Source organism: Oncorhynchus masou, chromosome 21, assembly GCF_036934945.1.
Source record: "Oncorhynchus masou masou isolate Uvic2021 chromosome 21, UVic_Omas_1.1, whole genome shotgun sequence".
Classification (NCBI taxonomy): domain Eukaryota; kingdom Metazoa; phylum Chordata; class Actinopteri; order Salmoniformes; family Salmonidae; genus Oncorhynchus; species Oncorhynchus masou.
In genome coordinates this window covers 51226178-51247715 of record NC_088232.1, presented here as the reverse complement: position 1 = coordinate 51247715, position 21538 = coordinate 51226178, and the positions used below count along the sequence as shown (strand labels likewise).

At 40.6% G+C, this 21538-nt stretch overlaps 1 protein-coding gene across 1 annotated transcript in view; it reads left to right on the top strand.

The window, feature by feature from the left end:
• The window catches only part of LOC135507525 (histidine-rich glycoprotein-like), a 49820-nt gene extending 38596 nt beyond the window's left edge, over window positions 1–11224 (top strand). Inside the window, exon 2 of the mRNA XM_064927032.1 lies at window positions 10622–11224. Within this exon, the coding sequence (XP_064783104.1) occupies window positions 10622–11224 (603 nt within the window). The remainder of the gene's footprint in view (window positions 1–10621) is intronic.
• The last annotated feature ends 10314 nt before the right edge of the window (window positions 11225–21538 follow it).

Here is a 21538-nt window from a genome sequence, read left to right as displayed (position 1 = left end):
GTGAAATCAATGAACAAAAATGAAAGACAAGGCTACGTTCCAGAACACAAAGAAACAAGGCTAAGTTCCAGAACACAAAGAAACAGGGCTACGTTCCAGAACACAAAGAAACAAGGCTATGTTCCAGAACACAAAGAAACAGGGCTAAGTTCCAGAACACAAAGAAACAGGGCTACGTTCCAGAACACAAAGAAACAGGGCTACGTTCCAGAACACAAAGAAAAAGAACACAAGGTTGACTAAGAAAAGAAAAGCAGAGCCTTACAGTGACAGAGAGTGAGATAGAGAGATTGTCCCAGTTCTAACACTTTCTACTCTCCCCTCCATCTCGGGGATTCTATGTTTCACTGTGCCATAACATGAACAGGAAAGTTTCAAGAACCTCCAAAAGTATCCCTCAACATCCTTCTCCTAAGTTCTTTGCCCTGGGCCTGAGGGAAGCTCTGTAAATCCCATATCTTTTTGTATATGGTTGCAGTTGAAAAGGGTCGGCCTTCAACAGCCAGACATCGAGTATGACTGATTATGTAAGTGGACAAAGAGGCGATTCCTCAAGTTGCTCCTTGTTTTTCTTCATGTTTCAACCCTTGGCACTTCAATGATCAAGACTGTTGACCATGAAGGGAATGATTGATTTGCAAGTGTCAAAAGACACAGATAAGGAAGTGTGTGTGTGTGTGTGTGTGTGTGTGTGTGTGTGTGTGTGTGTGTGTGTGTGTGTGTGTGTGTGTGTGTGTGTGTGTGTGCGTGTGCGTGTGCGTGTGCGTGTGCGTGTGCGTGTGTGCGCGCGTGAAAAGGGGGGTTGTTGAGTGACGGAATTGTTAAGAAAACAAAACTTTAGTATTCACCACATTGCATTGTTACTGCATAATGATTTGACTTGCTCAATAATCCTATTTGATGGTATGAACATTATCCTCTTCTCAACTAACCTCAACCTCTTTAACCTCATGCACCTAACATAGTGTATTGATAAATAGCTGTCATTTCTAATTTGGGGTAATTTAGGGGGAGGGGTTTATCAGTTGAACGAGTTCTATTACATGTTTGATTGGTAGTGAATGAATGGCCTTGTGGCCACACCTATAATCAACTGCTCACTCTCTTTCCTAACAGCATCAACGACTCTCTTGAGCAAATATAGACCGACAAATAGGCGCGTGCATGCGTACACAACACACACACACACACACACACACACACACACACACACACACACACACACACACACACACACACACACACACACACACACACACACACACACACACACACACACACACACACACACACACACATACACACACACACACACACACACATACACACACACACTTAAAAATACAGATATATACCCAGCCTGGTAATTGTTTTTATTTTTACAAGGAGACTAACTAATCACAGCCTCAAAGATCCTTTGGAGCTGACTTGTTCGACCGAGCACCCTCACCTCGGTGCACTTCTAACCCCCTGTTTCCTACACCCACCCCCTCGGCAAGCTCCACACAACTAAACCCATGTCATCGCTGCTTGGCTGTCTATCTTCTATCCTTTCCACCAATGTTTGTTCTTAACCAGGCCCCTTTGCCCATATATTCACATTTCCCAACGGGCAGTAGTCAAGGGAGTCCAAGTGAGATCAAAGCCCCCTGCCGAGGACCCAACTATGGGGCCCAGGTCATAAGTGGAGCCCTTGTATACTCAAGAGTAGACGCAGGTTCCCTTCACTAGAACAAACAGAAGGGCTGCTTACATTGCCCCATCCATTACCCTTATCTCCTCTGAGTCATGTTCGGGCAATTTGTAATCTTAAAACAAAAACGACCCCTCCTATTTGATTGGATTTGGTGCCGGATATATAAGGCCTACCTTTTGAGGCTTTGAGGTAGTGATCAACTTCAGTGGGTCATCCAGGATCATTCCCAGGTAGGTATGACCTCCCCTTGTCATTGTCATTGGCAAGAAATCTAGGCAATATTTGTTTCGAGGTGATTCCCTTGAGCCGGGGCAAACCACTCTTCAGGCTAATACCAGGCATTCTAAGATAGCGTACTCCTTCTTCCTATCAGAGGAAACTTCTAGGGTCAATCCATCTTGGAGAGAAACTTTTGGCTTGCTAAATAGGCAAAGTAGTGTACAAACGCTTGAATGTTTGACAGATTGAAAAGGACTCACAGACTTCTGTTGGATGCTTCATTTTTATTTTAGTTTTTATTTAGCCTTTCACTCTGGGTTACATGAGTTTCAAAGAAAGGAATTGCCCAGAGTATATTTTATTTGCCGATATTACAATTCTCGTGTAAAACTTCAAACGTGTGTTTTTATTTCGAGACTGATGGAATTCCACACTGAAAGACCAAGGACCTTTTTATTTTCCAAACGTTCGGACACGGAAACTGCCCTGTTACCCACTGGCCATTATCTACCAGAGTCCACCGTCCATCGGTGTTCCCGTAAAAACAAACATGGCCGCTCAACACAATGATGGAGCACATGTTGAAAAGGCCAGGAACCCCCGAGAAGTAAACTTGGAGAGATTAGACATAGATTTAAGTGTTTATTTTTCACAACTGGACAGATACTGACCATCTAATCTACGGCAGCTGCAATGACTTGGGTTTCTGTTTACTTATGAAATTAGGAACACTCAATTAGCAAGAAGGAGTATTTAAAGATTAGGGACCTCAGGGTCAAACTGAATTACTGTTAGGATAAGAATTTATCCCCCAATGGGGTGGGCGACAAATGCTGTTGGTTTTGTTATGGAAAAATGGGTTGGTTTACTAGGCAGCAGCGTGCACATGGCGGCACAAATAATTGTGTCTGTAAAATGTGTATAGTATGTATAAGCTGGAAGTAGAAGCCTTGGTGTTGTTGTTCATTTGTTTACTCCAATTAGGGGAGGGGTAGTAGGGTTATTGGAACATAATAAAGTAAAATCTATACTTTTTAAGATAGGTACATACACTACCCGTCAAAGGTTTTTAGAACACCTACTTATTCAAGGGTTTTTCTTCATTTTAACTATTTTCTACATTGTAGACTAAAAGGGAAGACATCAACACTATGAAGTGACACATATGGAGTCGTGTCGTAACCCCCCCCCAAAAAAGTGTTAAACAAATGAAAATATATTTTATATTTGAGATTGTTTAAATAGCCACCCTTTGCCTTGATGACAGCTTTGCACACTCCAGGTATTCTCTCAACCAGCTTCACCTGGAATGCTTTTCCAACAGTCTTGAAGGAGTTCCTACGTATGCTGAGCACTTGTTGGTTGCTTTTCCTTCACTCTGCGGTCCAACTCATCCCAAACCATTTCAACACTTGTTTACGTGTTGCTGTGCGTTTTGTTGCCAACCTTACTTTCCTGCAGCCAGACAACTTTCTCATGGCTTCTGGAGGGAAATGATGTAGGAATGCTCAACCGGTGTCACTCATTCAGCCGACAGAAACGTTCAACCGGTTCTCCCCATTAAGCAGCGAGTTGGAGTCAGAGGCCAAGCCTTCTCAGGTCTCTCCTCCTCCCGTTACGGGGTCTGAGATGCCGAAGCTTCCCACCATTAGCTCTGACAAATTGAAAACCCTAGTCATTGGCTACTCCATTACCCGCAGTATTAGACTTAAAACGAATCATCCAGCGATCATACACTGGCAGGGCTACCGACGTTAAGACTAATCTGAAGATGGTGCTGGCTAAAGCTAAAACTGGCGAGTGTAGAGAGTATAGAGATATTGTTATCCACGTCGGCACCAACGATGTTAGGATGAAACAGTCAGAGGTCACCAAGCGCAACATAGCTTCAGCCTGTAAATCAGCTAGAAAGATGTGTCGGCATCGAGTAATTGTCTCTGGCCCCCTCCCAGCTAGGGGGAGTGATGTCTCACAACTCAATCGCTGTTTGAAAACTGTTTTCTGCACTTCCCATAAGATAGAATATAATTGGCCCTCTTTCTGGGACTCACCCACAAACAGGACCAAGCCTGGCCTGTTGAGGAGTGACGGACTCTATCCTAGCTGGAGGGGTGCTCTCATCATATCTACCAACATAGACAGGGCTCTAACTCCTCTAGGCAGCAGGCTGTAAGCCACCCTGCCAGCTTAGTGGAGTCTGCCACTAGCACAGTCAGTGTAGTCAGCTCAGCTATCCCCATTGAGACTGTGTCTGTGCCTCGACCTAGGTTGGGCAAAACTAAACGTGGTGGTGTTCGCCTTAGCTGCACAACTCTGCCAAGACTTAGGATCAAGAGAGACACTCAAGTGTTTTAGTACTATATCTCTTGACACAATGATGAAAATAATCATGACCTCTAAACCTTCAAGCTGAATACTGGACCCAATTCCAACAAACTACTGGAAGAGCTGCTTCCTGTGATTGGCCCTCCTATGTTGAACATAATAAATGTCTCTCTATCCAAACTCACTAAAAGTGGCAGTAAAGCCTCTCTTGTAAAAGCCAAACCTTGACCCAGAAAATATAAAAAACTATCTGCCTATATCGAATCTTCCATTACTCTCAATTTTTTTTGAAAAAGCTGTTGCACTGCAACTCACTGCCTTCCTGAAGACAAACAATGTATACGAAATGCTTCAGTCTGGTTTTAGGCCCAATCATAGCGCGGAGGCTGCACTTGTGAAGGTGGTAAATTACCTTTTAATGACGTCAGATCGAGGCTCTGCATCTGTCCTCGTGCTCCTAGACCTTAGTGCTGCTTTTGATACCATCGATCACCACATTTTTTGGAGAGATTGGAAACCCAAATTGGTCTACATGGACAAGGTCTGGCCTGGTTTAGATCTTTTCTGTCTGAAAGATATCAGTTTGTCTCTGTGAATGGTTTGTCCTCTGACAAATCAAGTGTACATTTCGGTGTTCCTCAAGGTTCCGTTTTAGGACCACTATTGTTTTAATTATATATTTTACCTCTTGGGATGTCATTCGAAAACATAATGTTAACTTTCACTGCTATGCGGATGACACACAGCTGTACATTTCAATGAAACTTGGTCAAGCTCCGAAATTGCCCTCGCTAGAAGCCTGTGTTTCAGACATAAGGAAGTGGATGGCTGCAAACTTTCTACTTTTAAACTCGGACAAAACAGAGATCCTAGATGCTTGTTCTAGGTCCCAAGAAACAAACAGATTTTCTGTTGAATCTGACAATTAATCTTAATGTTGTACAGTCGTCTCAAATAAAACTGTGAAGGACCTTGGCGTTACTCTGAACCCTGATCTCTCTTTTGACGAACATATCACGACTGTTTCAAGGACAGCTTTTTTCCATCTACGTAACATTGCAAAAATCTGAAGCTTTCTGTCCAAAAATGATGCAGAAAAAGTAATCCATTATTTTGTTACTTCTAGGTTAGACTACTGCAATGCTCTACTTTCCAGCTACACGGATAAAGCACTAAATAAACTTCAGTTAGTGCTAAATACGGCTGCTAGCCTCCCTACACTAGCGTTCTGTTAAGGCAAGGGCTGATTTCAAGGTTTTACTGCTAACCTCCAAAGCATTACATTCGCTTGCTCCTACCTATCTTTCCGATTTGGTCCTGCTGTACATACCTACGCATACGCTACGGTCACAAGACGCAGGCCTCCTAATTGTCCCTAGAATTTCTAAGCAAACAGCTGGAGGCAGGGCTTTCTCCTATAGAGCTCAATTTTTATAGAATTGTCTGCCTTCCCATGTGAGAGGCGCGGATTCGGTCTCAACCTTTAAGTCTTTACTGAAGACTCATCTCTTCAGTAGGTCATATGATTGAGTGTAGTCTGGCCCAGGAGTGTGAACGGAAAAGCTCTGGAGCAACAAACCGCCCTTGCAGTCTCTGCTTGACCGGTTCCCCTCTTTCCACTGGGATTCTCTGCCTCTAACCTTATTAAAGGGGCTGAGTCACTGGCTTACTGGTGCTCTTCCAAGACGTCCCTAGGAGGGGTGCGTCACTTGAGTGGGTTGAGTTACTGACGTGATCTACCTGTCTGCAGAGATCTTTGTGGGCTATACTCGGCCTTGTCTCAGGATGGTAAGTTGGTGGTTGAAGATATTCCTATAGTGGTGTGGGGGCTGTGCTTTGGCAATGTGGGTGGGGTTATATCCTGCCTGTTTGGCCCTGTCCGTGGGTATCATCGGATGGGGCCACAGTATCTCCTGACCCCTCCTGTCTCAGCCTCCAGTATTTTTGCTGCAGTAGTTTATGTGTCGGGAGGCTAGGGTCAGTCTGTTATATCTGGAGTACTTCTCCTGTCTTATTCGGTATCCTGTGTGAATTTAAGTATGCTCTCTCTAATTCTCTCTAATTCTTTCTTTCCTTCTTTCTTTCTTTCTTTCTTTCGTTCTTTCTTTCTTTCTTTCTTTCTTTCTTTCTTTCTTTCTTTCTCTCTCTCTCTCTCTCTCTCTCTCTCTCTCTCTCTCTCTCTCGGAGGACCTGAGCCCTAGAACCATGCCTCAGGACTACCTGGCATGATGACTACTTGTTGTCCCCAGTCCACCTGGCTGTGCTGCTGCTCCAGTTTCAACTGTTCTGCCTGCGGCTATGGAACACTGACCTGTTCACCGGACGTGCTACCTGTCCCAGACCTGCTGTTTTCAACTCTCTAGAGACAGCAAGAGTGGTAGAGATACTCTTAATGATCGGCTATGAAAAGCCAACTGACATTTACTCCTGGGGGCTGACTTGTTTACCTCTCGACAGCTACTGTGATTACTATTATTTGACCATGCTGGTCATTTATGAACATCTGAACATCTTGGCCATGTTCTGTTATAATCTCCACCCAGCACAGCCAGAAGAGGACTGGCCTCCCCTCATAGCCTGGTTCCTCTCTAGGTTTCTTCCTAGGTTTTGGCCTTTCTAGGGAGTTTTTCCAAGCCACCGTGCTTCTACACCTGCATTGCTTGCTGTTTGGGATTTTAGGCTGGGTTTCTGTACAGAACTTTGAGATATCAGCTGATGTAAGAAGGGCTATATGAATTGATTTGATTTGAATATGGTTGAGGTATGGGGGTTTGTAGAGGCCAGGTCATCTGATGCATCTGGTCATCCTTACACAGCCTGGAGGTGTGTTGTGTCATTGTCCTGTTGAAAAACAAATGATACTCCCACTAAGCCAAAACCAGATGGCTTATCACTACAGAATGCTGTGGTAGCCATGCCGGTTAAGTGTGCCTTGAATTCTAAATAAATCACAGATAGTGTCACCAAGAAAGCACCCCCACACCACAACACCTCCTCCTCCATGCTTTACGGTGGGAAATACACATGCAGAGAGCATCCGTTCACCCACACCGTGTCTCACAAAGACACGACGGTTGGAACCAAAAATCTCCAATTTGGACTCCAGATCAAAGGACAAATTTCCACCGGTCTAATGTCTATTGCTCATGTTTCTTGGCCCAAGCAAGTCTCTTCATCTTATTGGTGTACTTTAGTAGTGGGTTCTTTGCAGAAATTCCACAATGAAGGCCTGATTCACACAGTCCACTCTGAACAGTTGATGTTGAGATGTGTCTGTTACTTGAATTCTGTTAAGCATTTATTTGGGTTGCATTTTCTGAGGCTGTTAACTCCAATGAACTTATCTTCTGCAGCAGAAGTAACTCTGGGTCTTCCATTCCTGTGGCGCTCCTCATGAGAGCCAATTCCATCATAGCGCTTGATGTTTTTTGTGACTGCACTTGTAGTCACACTGTCGTTTTCTTTGCTAATTTGAGATGTTCTTGCCATAATATGGAGTTGGTCTTTTACCAAATAGGGCTATCTTCTGTAAATCCCCCCTACCTTGTCACAACACAACTGATTGGCTCAAATACGTTAAGAAGGAAAGACATTCCACAAATGAACTTTTAAGAAGGCACACCAGTCAATTTAAATGGATTCCAGGTGACTGCCTCATGAAGCTGATTGAGAGAATGCCAAGAGTTGTCAAAGCTGTCATCAAGGCAAAAGGTGGCTATTTGAAAAATCTCAAATACAATATATATTTTGATTAGTTTAACACTTTTTTGATTTCTACATGATTCCATATGTGTTTTTTCATACTTTTAATGTCTTCACTATTATTCTACAACGTAGAAAATAGTAAAAATAAAGAAAAACCCTTGAATGAGTAGGTGTTCTAAAACTTTTGACTGGTAGTGTATACAGTATATATATTTACAAAAATATAGATAGAGGTTCGGAAATGATAGACAATTACATTAATGGAAGCTATGATCTATCTGTAGTATTAAAGCTCATCTACCCCCTGAAGACAGAACCCACAGATAGATCATTCCATTAGCACAAATGATTGAATCTTGATCTCAACCTTATCCTATAGAGGTTGAACGGCAGACCTGACCTGACTGCGTTCTCTCCCCTGTGATGTTTTCAGAGTGGTGGAGGTCAAAGGTTAAGACAGGCCCTGTATTTTTCTATTGTCTTAACCAAGGCTGCTCTTGTTGCTGAAGATGCTGCTTATGCAGTCTGTTTGCAAAGAACAAAAGAAAAGTGTTGGTTTCTCATGCAATGTCTCCATCGTTCCAGTCCCTTCTGGGTCGTCCTCTCCAAATGGCTCACTGTTCTGTTCAAGCACGCCAACTTCTTACACAATATCTATTGTATTTGTTGATGAAGGGAAACCATTCTGTATACATTTATCTTTCAAAAGCCAGTGGAAGGTGGGCGAGGAGTCAAGATGGAAAAACACTGCTATCTAAATGAAAAATGCCTGGGCTTCTGAAAGATTTAGATTCCCCCCCCCCCCCCAAAAAAGCTAACTGTAGAGAAACAAAATCAAAGTGAGTGTGTCTGCATTGCATTGGACTTTAGTTCCATGTTGAGCAACAACAGAAAACTCAGATACAAATAATCATTGTCATTGCATCCAGAAAACAAATCAAATGTTGTGCGTTTGTGTGAGTGCTGGCTTTTGCAAGGCTTTTGGGGACAAGATTCCCCTATCAGTTTATTGTCCCATTTTCTTGGTTTCAGGTGTTAATTTTGTCAACAATAGCTATGATGAAAAATATTCGTCAATGACCTATTTTTCCTGTTGAAAACGAATGACGATAATGGGACGACATGCCATGAAAAAAACAACAACTGTTATGAGTTATTTTCCACCTTTCGGTCACTGGCCCAATGTGTGATACATGTAACATGAGATGAGAGAGTAACAATGCTTATTGTTTATTGCAGTTGACTTCTTAGGCCCAATGCTCTAAACACTAGGCTAGCTGCCGCCACACTTCAATTGTAACTGACCTCAACTGGAAACAATAATGTTTACACTGTCTTACTTTCATGTTGGCTATTTTCCCATGTGATCCCAAGTGTCCAGTGGTCTAAGGCCTCTCAGTGCTAGAGTCATCACTGGTTCGCCCTGGTTCCATTCCAGGCTGGATCACAACCAGCTGTGATTGGGAGTCCTGTAGGGCAGTGCACAATTAGCCTGTTGTCATTATGGTGTGTCCAGGGTAGGCCAAACCATAAACTAACTAAGAATTTGTTCTTAACCTACTTGTTAAATAAATAGCACTGTTATTCATCTGTGTTGCAGCTGTCAATTTCTTTTCGACTGGAAAAATAGGTAATTGAGTAATATTTTTCATCATAGTCATTGTTGACAAAATGAACACTGGAATCAAGAAAACAGGACAATAAATTGATAGCGGAATCTTGTCCTCAAAAGCACTGGAACAGCTAGCACTCACACAAACGCACAAAATTTGATTGTAAATTAAAAATAAACATTTTCTTCGCAAACAAAATAACTACCAATTGGATATCACACAATTGGGGAGAAAAGGGGTAAAAGTAAAAATATATATATAAAAAAATACTGTAATGTCAAAGTGAAAGAAAACAAATCTAACATTGGTTGTGTAGAAAGTCAAGGGGTGTGAATACTTTCTGAAGGTACTGTAGCTGTTGTGGCAGACTGGAACCAATGCATTCAGATAGCCTACTATAGTATGTATACCCATCCAGCTTATACATACTGTTTACATTTTACAGACACAATCTATTTTCCCATTTGTATCTTTAGTTTGTTTTTAATCCAATCCTTCAGCTAACACCAACCCATCCCATCTATCTCTGAAGACCATCCAGTTTGATTTATTTATATTTTATATTTCAGTTTTGTTAATGTAGCCTAATAATTACAGTGTTACTAAACAAATGTTACCCTGCTATCAATTTAAAACAATGTTTTGTAAAGATGAGAAGATAGTACTCAACTTATCAGGGTAGTGATGCATGTGTGTAGTGTCTTTAACAGGGTGGATATTCCCTAAAATCACGATAGCTTGATGATGATATTTCTCTCAAACTTCCTGAAAACACTGTATATGAGGGGATAGTAGTCCTAGCTGGACAATTCTATCTGAATGTGCACATGATGGAAGTTCGAGGTAAACATTAAATCCCCCCTAAAATGCACTGACAAGAATTTGACAAAATTTACTGTGACTAAAACTAAACTAAAATTGCCCAGAGTTTTAGTCAATATTAATAACTAAAACTAACAAAGGATGAAAAGTAAAAAAAATTAAAAGACAACAAAATATTTTTTAAACTAAGACTAGATCTAAAAAAGCTGTCAAAAGGAAAACTGCTTGACTCTTTATTCAGACCTATCAAGAAAGCATCACCTCTAAGAAACACACAGGCATCTCTCACAACCACCCGGGGATCTCTCACAACCAGCTGAGGTTCTCTCACAACCACCCGGGGATCTCTCACAACCACCTGAGGTTCTCTCACAACCACCCGGGGATCTCTCACAACCACCTGAGGTTCTCTCACAACCACCCGGGGTTCTCTCACAATCACCCGAGATTCTCTCACAACCACCCGAGATTCTCTCACAACCACCAGGGGATCTCTCACAACCACCTGAGGTTCTCTCACAACCACCCGGGGTTCTCTCACAATCACCCGGGGATCTCTCACAACCACCTGAGGTTCTCTCACAACCACCCGGGGATCTCTCACAACCACCCGGGGATCTCTCACAACCACCCGAGGTTCTCTCACAACCACCCGGGGTTCTCTCACAACCACCCGGGGTTCTCTCACAATCACCCGAAATTCTTTCACAACCACCCGAGGTTCTCTCACAACTTTGTGTTCTCTCACAACATTGTGTTCTCTAACAACCACCCAAGCTTCTCTCACAACATTGTGTTCTCTCACAACCGCCCAGAACATCATTGTAGTCTCATGTTCTGGTAAGAGGTAGAGTGGCTACCATCCAGATGACCCCATCCAGATGTCCTAAGTAGCAATGAAGGAACTGGACCACCATTTTATTACTCGCACAATAACACTTCTGCCACCAGAACTATTCATCCCTTTATTGCTCTCAGCACTCACAGTGAATAGTTAACTAAACATATAGGTGGAGAGAAAATCCCCAAAATGCAATTCTTCCTGATCAGTCACTGCCTGACTTTTGACAGGTTTAAATATGGTTTGGCGGACTGTCAGGTTCTGTGGCTATATCCGTATATACACACACTCATAATGTTGCACATGGAACATCATTCATTACATTTCTTTAGTCAACACTCTGAACTTTGACCATTCAGAGCATTTTCCTTCCATTTCACGGTTTGGGAGCCACCAAGGATTTCACACTCCTCATAGACAAGTTTTCCACCAACAGTGTAGAGGTTGACTTTCTCTTAACACTCCATGGTGCATTGCTCAGCGAGATAGGATGAAGATAACAAACAAACTCTGGGTCATTTTGTTGTCCCCTATCCCCTGTCACCAGGTTACCATGGCAGCCTCTATTCCACTTAATGCTAATCTGTCCATCAGGTCAAAAGGTCAGCTGAAGCTGCTACCTTTTCAACAAACCCCATCATTGATTAACACCTGAAAAATGGGCCTGAGCATGGAACTTTCCAAAGCAAACAAATTAAATAATGTATTTGATTTTGCTTACATGTAAAATAATTAAATCATCACACATGATTAAACAAATATATGCAGTACAACTATTCAAGCTAGTAGGTGGTCCAGGCTTTATGACTACATTATTGGTAGACCGTCAATAAATATTTGCACATGTGGCAGTCAATGCATTTTCTCAAGGTTCATGTCTCACTATGGATAATGTCAAAGTGCAGAATACAACGCTTATTTCTGATATTACTCCAAAGCTTTTAAATACATTCCTGGCTTTATGGTCTGGTGTCCATGTTGATATTCAGTTCAACCATGTGTGATAAATGTAACATGAGATGAGAGAGTAATGCTTATTGTTTATTGCAGTTGACTTCTACGAATACAGTGCCATTAGGATGGTGTAATTTTGTCAAAATAACTCTTTATTTAACCTAATTTCAACATTCCGTAATAAAGAGCCCCTGTTTAACTAACTCATCTCAAAAGGTTAAATTAATAAAAATGATTTCAAAGTGACTATAAACATGACTGATTTCAATGTAACAGTGTTGACAATTTCATCTTAAAGCCTTTTACTGCAGTGGGCTAAATCAGTGTTACATTTGAGTTTCATCCCAATATTACAAGTTATATACATCACAGAAGACAGATTTGTTGTAAAAAAAAAAACATTACACCCATGAGGCCAAAAGGGGCAGCAGGGTAGCCTAGTGGTTAGAGCGTTGGACTAGAAACCGGAAGGTTGCAAGTTCAAACCCCCGAGCTGACAAGGTACAAATCTGTCGTTCTACCCCTGAACAAGGCAGTTAACCCACTGTTCCTAGGCCGTCATTGAAAATAAGAATTTGTTCTTAACTGACTTGCCTGGTTAAAAAAAGGGGGAGCTTTTGGTAATTGACTGCTGTAAAGGGCTACATCAGCCATTACTACCATTGTGACAGGGGGAATGGAAGATTGTTGTGTGTCACAGAGGGGGGAAATTGAAAACAAGCTTAACAACAATATATGAACTTGTTAAAGCATTTCTATCTTATATATCTATGGGTAACAGGCCTGACATAATATGCACAAAACACCAGAAAGAGAACAACTCGCTCATCTGCTTTTACACGATGATTTGAATTCTTGATGTTCAATGTTTCTTAAAAAAAATTTTTTAAAGGAATATTTCTACCATTATTAAAATAACAGATCAGTTCACGTTAAAGTGATACTTCGGTATTTCGGTAAATTGGTTATCTACTTGCCCAGAGTGAGATGAACTTGTGGATAACATGTTTATGTTTCTGTGTCCAGTATGAAGGAAGTTACAGATGTGGGATTTTCATTTTGTTTCTGTACTGCAGGAAACACCATTTATTTTTTATTTAACATTTATTTAACTTCCTTCAAACTTCACGCAGAGACATAAAAAAAACACAAATTCATCTGACTCATTGCCAAAATCACGAATTATCCCTTTTCAATGGTTGACTTTAAACCCAAGGAACAAATGTAAATGAATCACTAATCACAATGAATAAGTAAACATCTTCAACCATTACTTTCCCAAAGCAACAAAATAACTAGGGTTTTAGATTGATCTGGGGTTAAGTGAGTTAAATTCTTCCCAGAATTTGCACAAATGTGATGTGGGACATTCCAAGTTTTACAGAGAAAACTAATAAAAAATACTGGTATTTGAATGATTTTTTACCGTTTAGTTTGGTTAAAGTGTCGATGTGTGTTACATTGACTGTTTTATCAAAATGTTCACAAACAATGTCTGACGGACTGAGGCACTCTATTCGTGGAATGACCCATTACAGTGGATCTGTTTCACCTGTGCCCAAAAACACAGGAGGTTGGTGGCACCTTAATTGGGGAGGATGGACGCGTGGTAATGGTTGGAGTTGATATAGTGAAATGGCATCAAATAACTCACCTGGTTTCCAGGTGTTTCCATTGACTCCATTCCGGCCATAATTATGAGCCATGAACCAAAAACACTTACAGTTTGCCTACATGTCCAATATAGTTTGGCCGTTACTTTTTCGACAATGACAATAGATTATGTGCAAAATATATTTGTTTGAATTAAACACACACAACTGTTTCACTGTATTATTCTGTTCTGCCTCCATTCCATTATTCCAAACTTCTGGACACATGAGATCAACCTCGGTGCCCTGGTCGGCTCTGGGACATTCATACTGTACTGTAGGTCTCCACAACCCTGCCAAAACATTGAGATATGACCACACATTTCGTTCCTTTAGGGCTTTTCTGAAAAAGCCCCATGTGATCAAGAGTTTTCTGTTATCTTTTCCTACTGTTCAACACTTGAGATTTTCTGCCATGACACCTTCATAAGGCACAAGAATGACATACAGCAACAAAAACAGAAAGCATATTGAAGTTAGAAGCTATAGGATTTGAAGCAACAGCCAACCCGCATGTGGTCAACTATTTCAGCACCATTTCACACTGCTCTGAGACAAGCATGTGGACTGCCCTTGATATGTCAATGAGATTTTTATTTTTATGAAATCTCAGTTTGGGTATTGGTTAGACAACAATTAGGGTGTGGAAATGTTATAGTCTTAGAACTGTAGCCTACTCCCGATGTCATGTTGTACAGAACCATATTTTTGTAACAGAGAGCCTGAGGGTTTTTTTTTTATTGGAATAGAAACACCATAATATTAATCAAATTAATTAAGCTATATTTCTTTAAATCATTTCCATATACTATGTTCTTACAAAAAAGGTTTTCAATTCTCTAGTACAACCAATATTGAAGACTATCAATCTATCAATCTTTAGGATTGGTGGGTCACCTTTGAGGTTGAGCTAATGTAGGCTAAAACAATTAGCATGAGGTTGTAAGTAACAAGAACATTTCACCGGACATAGACATATCTGAAATTAGCAGCAAGCTTAAAATATTGTTAAACTAACTGCACTGTCCAATTTACAGTCGCTATTACAGTGAAAGAATACCATGCTATTATTTGAGGAGAGTGCACAGTTTGAACAAGAAAAGTTATTAATAAACAAATTTGGCACATTTGGGCAGTCTTGAACATTTTGAACAGAAATGCAATGGTTCATTGGATCAGTCTAAAACTTTGCAGATATACTGCCTCCATCTAGTGGCCAAAATCTAAATTGCACCTGGGCTGGAAAAAAACGTTATGGCCTTTCTCTTGCATTTGAAAGATGACGGAACAAAAAAATATGTTGAAAAAAAATGTTTTTTCTTTGTATTATCTTTTACCAGATCTAATGTGTTATAGTCTCCAACATTCCTTTAAGAATTGCACAACCTTCAAAGTGTTTCCTTTCAAATGGTACCACGAATATGCATATTCTTGCTTCAGGGTCTGAGCAACAGGCTGTTAGATTTGGGTATGTCATTTTAGGTGAAAATTGAAAAAAAGGGGACAATCCGTAATTAACATGTGATACAGTTAAAGTCGGAAGTTTACAGACACCTTAGCCAAATACATTCAAACTAAGTTTTTCACAAATCCTGACAATTTATCCTAGTAAAAATGTCCTGTCTTAGGTCAGTTAGGATCACCATTTTATTTTAAGAATGTGAAATGTCAGAATAATAGTAGAGAGAATAATTTATTTTAGCTTCCATTTCTTTCATCACATTCCCAGTGAGTCAGAAGTTAACATACGCTCAATTAGTATTTGGTAGCATTGTCTTTAAATTGTTTAACTTGGGTCAAACATTTTTGGTAGCCTTCCACAAGCGTCCCACAATAAATTGGGTGAATTTTGGGCCATTCCTCCTGACAGAGCTGGTGTAACTGAGTCAGGTTTGTAGGCCTCCTTGCTCGGACACGGTTTTTCAGTTCTGCCCACACATTTCTTTATAGGATTGAGGTCAGGGCTTTGTGATGGCCACTCCAATACCTTGACTTTGTTGTCCTTAAGCCATTTTGCCACAACTTGGGAAGTATGCTTGAGGTCAGTGTCCATTTGGAAGACCCATTTGCAACCAAACTTTAACCTCCTGATCTATGTCTTGAGATGTTGCTTCTGTATATCCACATACTTTTCCTTCCTCATGATGCCATCTATTTTGTGAAGTGCACCAGTCCCTCCTGCAGCAAAGCACCCCCACCACCAGATGCTGCCACCCCCGTGCTTCACGGTGGGATGGTGTTCTTCAGCTTGCAAGCGGCCTCCTTTTTCCTCCAAACATGACGAATGTCATCATGGCCAAACAATTCTATTTTTGTTTCATCAGACCTTAGGACATTTCTCCAAAAAGTACAATATTTGTCCCCATGTGCAGTTGCAAACTGTAGTCTGGCTTTTTTTATGGCGGTTTTGGAGCAGTAGTCTCTTCCTTGCTGAGTGGCCTTTCAGGGTTATGTCGATATTGGTCTCGTTTCACTGTGGATAGAGATACTTTTGTACCTGTTTCCTCCAGCATCTTGACAAGGTCCTTTGCTGTTGTTCTGGGATTGAGTTGCACTTTTCGCACCAAAGTACATTCATCTCTAGGAGACAGAACGCGTCTCCTTCCTGAGCGGTATGTCGGCTGCGTGGTCCCATGGTGTTTATACTTGTGTACTATTGTTTTTAAAGATGAACGTGGTACCTTCAGGCGTTTGGACATTTCTCCCAATGATGAACCAGACTTGTGGAGGTCTTGGATGATTTCTTTTGATTTTCCCATGATGTCAAGCAAAGAGGCACTGAGTTTGAAGGTAGGCCTTGAAATACCTCCATAGGTACACCTCCAATTGACTGATACGATGTCAATTAGCCTATCAGAAGCTTCTAAAGCCATGACATAATATTCTGGAATTTTCCAAGCTGTTTCAAGGCACAGTCTTTAAACAGTATGTAAACATCTGACCCACTGGAATTGTGATGCAGTGAATCATAAGTGAAATAATCTGCCTGTACATTTTTTGGGGAAAAATTACTTGTGTCATGGACAATGTAGTTGTCCTAACCGACTTGTCAAAACTATAGTTTGCTAAAAGAAATGTGTAGAGTGGTTGAAAAATGAGTTTTAATGACTCCATCCTAAGTGTATGTAAACTTCCGACTTCAACTGTAACTGCTGCAATGGAGTCAGGCCGTACTTTATTTACACATTATTCACCAGGACCAACCTCATACAGTACCTTGTTAGTTCCTTTAGCCTGAACCAAAATGGCACTCATTTGACAAGAGTCAAATCAAAGTCATTTGTCACACGCGCTGAATACAACAGGTGTAGACCTTACAGTGAAATGATTACTTACAAGCCCTTACAATGCAGTTTTAAGAAAGAATAAATAAAAAGTAAGAGATAAGAAAAACAAATAATTAAAGAGCAGCAGTAAAATAACAATAGCTGTCTATATACAGGGGGTACCGGTACAGAGTCAATGTGCGGGAGCACCGGTGTCTAGGTAATTGAGGTAATACAGTATGCACATGTAGGTATGTAGGTATAGTTATTAAATTGTATGTATAGTTATTAAATTGACTATGCATAGATAATTACAGAGAGGAGCAGCAGTGTAGAGGGGGGGCGCAATTCAAGTCTGTGTAGCCATTTTGATTAGCTGTTCAGGAGTCTTATGGCTTGGGGGTAGAAGCTGCTGGCACCGAGACTTGGCGCTCCGGTACCGCTTGCCGTGCTGTAGCAGAGTGAACAGTCTATAACTAAGGTGGCTGGAGTCTTTGACAATTTTTAGGGCCTTCCTCTGACACCACCTGGTATAGAGGTCCTGGATGGCAGGCGGCTCGGCCCCCGGTGATGTACTGGGCCGTACGCACTGCCCTCTGCTAGTGGGTGTCTCTAGTCAATAGAGTCTCGAAGCCACAAGAGGGTAGAACATTTAAAACTTTGCTTGTAGCAACATTTGGGATAACAATTGTTAGTTTGATCATGTACAATGTAAATGATTGACTCCTGTATAGGATGTTTTTTGTCTGGGGGCTCGAGTCGAGCTTTCGAATGTGTGATTCGCACACGATTTCAGCACAGCTGCAACGTAAGTCTTTCATCTGTTGCAGAGAATCACAGTGGCAATCCATTCACCGCACAGAGCACAAGGTGAGGGGACCCTAAAGAGTCCACACAAGTTACTGGACTCTGTCTGTCATAGTACAAGCCCATGATTATAATGGGGTTATAATTGGGAACGGGGAGAAGAAATGAGAGAGCCGACTGGAGCATGAGCCAATAAGGACAATTGTAAATGTGGCAATATCTGGAAGGTGAAGTTACGATGTGTGTGTGGAGGAGGGAACGAGGATATAGGGAGTTCTATAAGTGCTATTAAGTACATCTAGGATCAATCTCATTAAAACAGGTCCAATTTCCCTTCTGTAGGACACGGTCTCATTTGAATTGAAGTTACAATTTCTTTTGTGTTCCGTTACCTTATTATTTGACTGGGCAAATTCTCCTCAAAATATGAAATGAAATGGCCAAGAGAGAATAGCTTTAATAATCTATTAAACACACTAGCTAGCTCTGTCTGGAAAAGCAGTTTGATGGCACAGCAGGTTCTCAGTGAGTAATATCAAAATATACTGCTCTTCACTAAACATGCTTAGGACAGGCTCTTAACTAAAATGGCTACAGGTAGTTAAACTAAGTATGTCAGCCAATGATTTGTCACCTTTAATCTCTCATAAATAAAGTATCTCCTCCTATTTCAGCATCTTCCCATCATGCTGAATGACAGAATGTTTTTTTTAAAGCCCTTCCAACATTGTAAGCAGATAAAAAAGTGCCAAATAGCAACAAAAAAAAGAAAAGAAGATGCATAACAGTCATTAACTCAATCAGGGCAACATCAAGACATTTGTTTCAACTGACCTCCCTGGAGAGGTTGCCAAGGTTGTTATGTGTATGTCTCAGTAAGTCCAGAGTAAAAGGTATGACGCAACCATAAATGGTGCTGACAGTGTTCTGTAACCATTTCAAAATAACTAGCTGTAATGGTACAATACTTTCATTCACATGCCCTGCTTATATTTATTATTAAAGTTCTGAAGAATTATTAGTTAATAATATTTCATGAAAGTGGTATCTATTTCCCTCCTTAACCAGTGTGTGTTCTATATTACTTCAAGCGGTACTCCAGTCACCTTTTCACCTCAGTTAACACCTGATTTACTTATCAAAAGGCACATGTCAATAGGTGATCCAGGTAAGTCATGACATGGCACAAGTGCCGTTTCTCTTTTATTCTCTATTGGTCCTCTATTGATCCTCAAGAAAGATGGAGGCCAATGACATTCCAACAGACCATCAGACCATCTCCTTGAATGCCCTACTCCTGTAAGTTTGCAGTTTAAAAATCAACATTTAGCTCAAAACATATTATTCTACCATTTAGTGTTTGTTCTTCACTGTATGTATACTTGGCATATCACTTTTCAACAACAAAAAAAGTACAAAAACTGCTGGAGAACATCTTTAAAAAAGAAAGATGACTCTTATGACGCCTGAAGAATAATCATGCTAGCAAAGGATGTGCCATGCTTCTCCATTTCCCCTCTGGCAGAAAAAACACAAGTCACCTAGAATGTGGACCAGATTTTCCTCCTCATAGCTTCTGGTATTTGTCACAGAATATGCTTGTTGTGACCTTCCTTCCCTCACACCGTCCCTCTCTGTGGCTACACTTACCACATCAAGTATGTGTCCCACTACTGACACTTTCTTTTGAATAAGGGTTACGTAAACTAAAATGCTTTATTTGATTTCATCAGGGGCTTCTTCCAACACCATGAAATCTTACATTCACACTATACTATGGATTCTAGCCACTGAAGGGGATTCTCTAAATAAATAGCTCCTTACATTCACACTATACTATGGATTCTAGCCACTGAAGGGGATTCTCTAAATAAATATCTCCTTACATTCACACTATACTATGGATTCTAGCCACTGAAGGGGATTCTCTAAATAAATAGCTCCTTACATTCACACTATACTATGGATTCTAGCCACTGAAGGGGATTCTCTAAATAAATAGCTCCTTACATTCACACTATACTATGTATTCTAGCCACTGAAGGTGATTCTCTAAATAAATATCTCCTTACATTCACACTATACTATGGATTCTAGCCACTGAAGGGGATTCTCTAAATAAATAGCTCCTTACATTCACACTATACTATGTATTCTAGCCACTGAAGGGGATTCTCTAAATAAATATCTCCTTACATTCACACTATACTATGGATTCTAGCCACTGAAGGGGATTCTCTAAATAAATAGCTCCTTACATTCACACTATACTATGTATTCTAGCCACTGAAGGTGATTCTCTAAATAAATAGCTCCTTACATTCACACTATACTATGGATTCTAGCCACTGAAGGGGATTCTCTAAATAAATAGCTCCTTACATTCACACTATACTATGGATTCTAGCCACTGAAGGGGATTCTCTAAATAAATATCTCCTTACATTCACACTATACTATGGATTCTAGCCACTGAAGGGGATTCTCTAAATAAATAGCTCCTTACATTCACACTATACTATGGATTCTAGCCACTGAAGGTGATTCTCTAAATAAATATCTCCTTACATTCACACTATACTATGGATTCTAGCCACCGAAGGGGATTCTCTAAATAAATAGCTCCTTACATTCACACTATACTATGGATTCTAGCCACTGAAGGGGATTCTCTAAATAAATAGCTCCTTACATTCACACTATACTATGGATTCTAACCATTTAAGGGGATTCTCTAAATAAATAGCTCCTTACATTCACACTATACTATGGATTCTAGCCACTGAAGGGGATTCTCTAAATAAATAGCTCCTTACATTCACACTATACTATGGATTCTAACCACTGAAGGGGATTCTATAAATAAATAGCTCCTTACATTCACACTATACTATGGATTCTAGCCACTGAAGGGGATTCTCTAAATAAATAGCTCCTTACATTCACACTATACTATGGATTCTAGCCACCGAAGGGGATTCTCTAAATAAATAAATAGCTCCTTACATTCACACTATACTATGGATTCTAGCCACTGAAGGGGATTCTCTAAATAAATAGCTCCTTACATGCATAGCCGTAATTAGCCGTTTCACAAGGGCAATTCTGGGTGCCATGCAGCAAATTCCTAGTTTGTGAAAATCGACCTGCAGTGACCCCTTAACCAGAATTTCAATGTCACCCTGTAATAGGGAAATAATTCAAGAAATACACTACCGTTCAAGTTTTTCTTTGACGCAAAGCTCCATTTTACAGAGGAGGCCTTTTTACATTGCCCTCTCTCATTTCCACACTCATTCCCAAGGGAAATATGAATAACTATATACTATACATGTTACGTAGGTCCATAGGACAAAGTGCACTCCAATTTGATGCTGGCTGGACACTTAACCCATTTTGGTCTCCCTGCAAAAATGATTTATTTTAAAGTGTGCCCCAATCAGTGCCATTTCTTCAATTTTAGGTACACATTGAGCTATAACCAATCATGAACCATCTATGAAGTTGCAACCTCATTTTGTTCACCGGAACTGTCACATGCTGTTCTTGGACTTGACTGTTTTGACAGTTGCCACAACATGTAGTAATATTTAACACAATACTTTTAGAGCACTTAAGATATGTTTTAAGAAGCAAGA